This window comes from Alnus glutinosa, chromosome 2 (genome assembly GCF_958979055.1).
Source record: "Alnus glutinosa chromosome 2, dhAlnGlut1.1, whole genome shotgun sequence".
NCBI classification, from domain to species: domain Eukaryota; kingdom Viridiplantae; phylum Streptophyta; class Magnoliopsida; order Fagales; family Betulaceae; genus Alnus; species Alnus glutinosa.
The window spans coordinates 22324565-22328061 of record NC_084887.1 but is presented as its reverse complement, the minus strand read 5'-3'; the positions used below and the strand labels follow the sequence as shown (position 1 = coordinate 22328061).

General features: G+C 38.4%; 1 protein-coding gene across 1 annotated transcript; it reads right to left on the bottom strand.

Moving 5' to 3' along the window:
• Nucleotides 1–945: 945 nt before the first annotated feature.
• Nucleotides 946–2372, bottom strand: LOC133861510 (uncharacterized). The gene is made up of 3 exons (XM_062297296.1): nucleotides 2220–2372; nucleotides 1757–2083; nucleotides 946–1567 (listed from the first exon to the last, which is right to left on the bottom strand). Exons 1-3 carry the CDS (start codon nucleotides 2293–2295, stop codon nucleotides 1413–1415), a joined length of 558 nt encoding a protein of 185 aa, XP_062153280.1. The 5' UTR covers nucleotides 2296–2372; the 3' UTR covers nucleotides 946–1412.
• Between the last annotated feature and the right edge of the window lie 1125 nt (nucleotides 2373–3497).

Below are 3497 nucleotides of genomic sequence, written 5' to 3'. Positions count from 1 at the left end.
GAAAATACAGTAACGAGAGGATTAGTTGTGTGTTACAACATTCACTAACTTAATAATATTCACGTTACAAACCACACTCACATGAGGATGAGTTCTGCGTTACAACATACACTAACCTAACAATCTTCATGTTACAATAATTCAGTAACCTCAAAGTTAATTCTGCTTTACAACACTTCAGTAACCTGTTTTTTGCATGTTACAACAACTCAGTGATGTATAGTTTCACGTAACTCAGCAACACTAGACAATAACGCGATGTCATATTTTCACGTTACAATACACATTGTAGTAACCTAAGGGATACTAACCTCGGCTTTGCGTTACTGGGGCCGCGTTACTGAGTTACACTAGCGTGAAAAACGCATTTTCACGTTACTGACCTTAGGTTAGTATTCACAATTTTTTTGTAGTGTCAAGAAGAAGAACTCTTCAGAGGTTATGGCAAAGAAACAGACAAGTGGTCACTTGTTGTAATTCAAGAGTGTAACGACTGCAAAGGTTTTGTGAGTGTTAACATCTTGTAATTCGCAAATTCTTTGTTATTGGATTGATTTTCTGGGTTGACTACCCCGGAGTGGTTTTTCTCTTTGAGTTCAAAGAGTTTCCACTTCGTCACCATATATCTGTGTCAATTGCTTTATTGCTTTTTATATTTAATTTGGTGATTGTTTATTTGTGGTTGATTAAATTTTTAATCCCGCATTATATTGTCATACACCTATTCAACCCCCCTTCTAAGTGTTGTTTGAAATTGGGTTTATATTTTCAGTTTCCCGTCTTTCATTGTAAGACAATCAAGAAGACTCCTTCCCACTCTCCGAAATACCGGTAAATGCATTTTTTTCTTTTTGCTTTTTTGGATGAATTAATGCATTTATAAACCAAACACGACAGAGTGCATCACTCCAGTAAACACCGGATACATTCCACAAACAAGGAAACAACACAGAACAACCACAAAGAGCTTACAACCGAAGCCAAGACAGTACAGCTCAAAACCAAGCTAAAACCGAACTCCAAGCAACAGGAAAACATTCGACAAACCAACAAAATCAGGGACTACAAACTCCATTGCTTTGAAAGCCTACCAGAGGAATTCTTCAGCTTCTTATTGGACATAACCCGAGTCCTTACCTCCCCTTTAATACGATCAACAACGGCCTCTTCTGTCAACGGAGTATTACCATAGCAAAGCTCACTAGTAAATGCTTTTTGAACAGAGATAAACATCATAGAGCAGTTTTTTCTTTTTTCTTTTTTGTTTTCCAAATCATACAATAAAGCACGCACACACCGATAACTATGATTCAATATAACTTATTATTTGAAGAACACACACATGCAGTACATGCATGTGTGACTTCATTATTGAAACCTAACAACTAAGGCTTCGTATCGTATAAGTTTTCCTAGTATGGAGCCAGCGCTGGCGTAACTATTGGTGCGACCGTGAACTTCATCGACTGCACCGGACCTGGTGCTACAAAACCAGAGCTCCGGATCTCAGACATCCCTCGCCGCATATTTGCTTCTTGTGCTTCACATAATTTTGGAAGAAATACACCTAATTAACCAAAACTAAGCAAATATGTTAGACAATTACGTTAAGGTGCAAATAATTCTTTGGGGTGATGTTCGCATGCAAAAGTCTAAACTTTATCTGATCCGTGTGATCTAGCCGGGGCTTTATATATATCCCGGTTATCAAAATATTTTTTTTTAAGAAAAAAAAAGAAGTAATAATGATGCTTGCCTTCACCAGCGGCAAGATTGAAGTAAAGGTCAACAATGTTGGGGCAGCTCTGGTAGCACTGAGGCGAGCAAAGCTTTTGGGTGAAGAGAGACTCGAGGAGAGAGTCCGATGAGATTCCGAGTGTTTTCCGATCAAGCCCACATGCTTTGATGCACTGGTCGGTCTCCACCAAGTCCTTCAATTTGTCGGCCACAATCTCTGACGTACGGCATGTGTATGCTTCCTCTCCGCTCCTTTTCACGTGCTTCTCAAGCACGCACCGCTTTCCGGAGGACGACACTGCAAAGGCGCACGTGTCTTGGTCTAGATGCTCACACGCTATCCCTCCTGCAACAATTTTCATGTGTAATGTTATTTTACCATTGAATTTGTATGAGAGTTCAAATTAAACAAATATTTAGAGTATTAACGAATAATAAGATCGTATGAGCATGCATGCAGGAGTAAAAAGGTGGAGATTTACCTAGAGTGCCTTGCACAGAGAGGGCAAGGGCAAGAAGGAGGACAAGCAGGGTCTTGGAGCTAATATTAGAGGCCATGGCGCAGTTCTAATGTAACAGAAGATATATACCGGCGGATGCCTAAAATATTAGAAACTTTGTGTTTTTCTGCTACGAGGAAGGCTAGCTGTGAAGAAGCTCTATGGGTGGTTAGGGCAATTTATAGTTGCGTCAATGGTCACTGTAGAATGGAAAAACAGCGACCAAGTGGAATTTTCAATGTTAGGAAATTGAGGACCCTTACGTTAGATGGTAGTGACTAGTGTATTGCTCCGGTCCTTCGCGAGACCCCACGAAGCTGGGGCCATGCTCAGCAGAAAATATGATCAATTACTAGTCAATGACTGCCGCTATCAGTGGCGAATGCATGGCTGTACCATATATGCCACGTGGTGCCTGTGGAAATATTGTTTTTCTTTTGGTGGGTATTGGGGGCCGGGCTCCCCAATCTGAAATTCTAGTGTAGATGCTAATATTTGTTCTCTTCTGCCACGCAAAATGCATGCAAATTAATTATGGAAAAGATGAAGCATAAGAAACGAAAATGGGTTCATAATCTAACTCACCATTGTGCTTAATGCTTCCAATTTTCCAACTAGTTTTAATTTGCTAAACCTCTAAGAACACTAGCAGCAATTACTCTATATTGGTTTCCTTCTCCAAATTTTAAGAAAATTTCATGAAAAATATCAAAAAACCTCACACAGCAGATACCTTATATTTAGATGAGGGGGTTGGGAATGAATAGTAATTTCCTATGTATGCATGTCTACTATTCATTTCCTATGTATTATTTTAATATAAAAAAAGTATATTTAATTGATATAGGGAAGAGAGAAAAAGTAAAAAAGAAAGAAAAAGAATAAAATAAGAGTAAAAAAATAATATTTAATTAATATAGGGAAAGATAAGAGCATCTATTATAGGGTGTTTTTAAAGGAAAGCAAAAAGTTGTTTTATTCCCTAAATATAAGAAAAATAGTTAAAAATTTGCTGCTGCCGCCCTAACAAAAAAATGCATTATAACTTACAAAAGAGTGAAGCACTAACCGTACGTTCAAACTTAATTATTTGCTCTCCTTCTGACGAGGTTCTGACGCTTGGCCCAGCAAAAAAGAAGAAAGTAAAAGACGATCGAGAGGTTGTTGACAACAATTCCGCCAACCCACTGTGAGTGATTAAAACATTAGGAAGACACCTTAAACAATAATATTGAGCTGATCACATGCTTATGCGAAAGT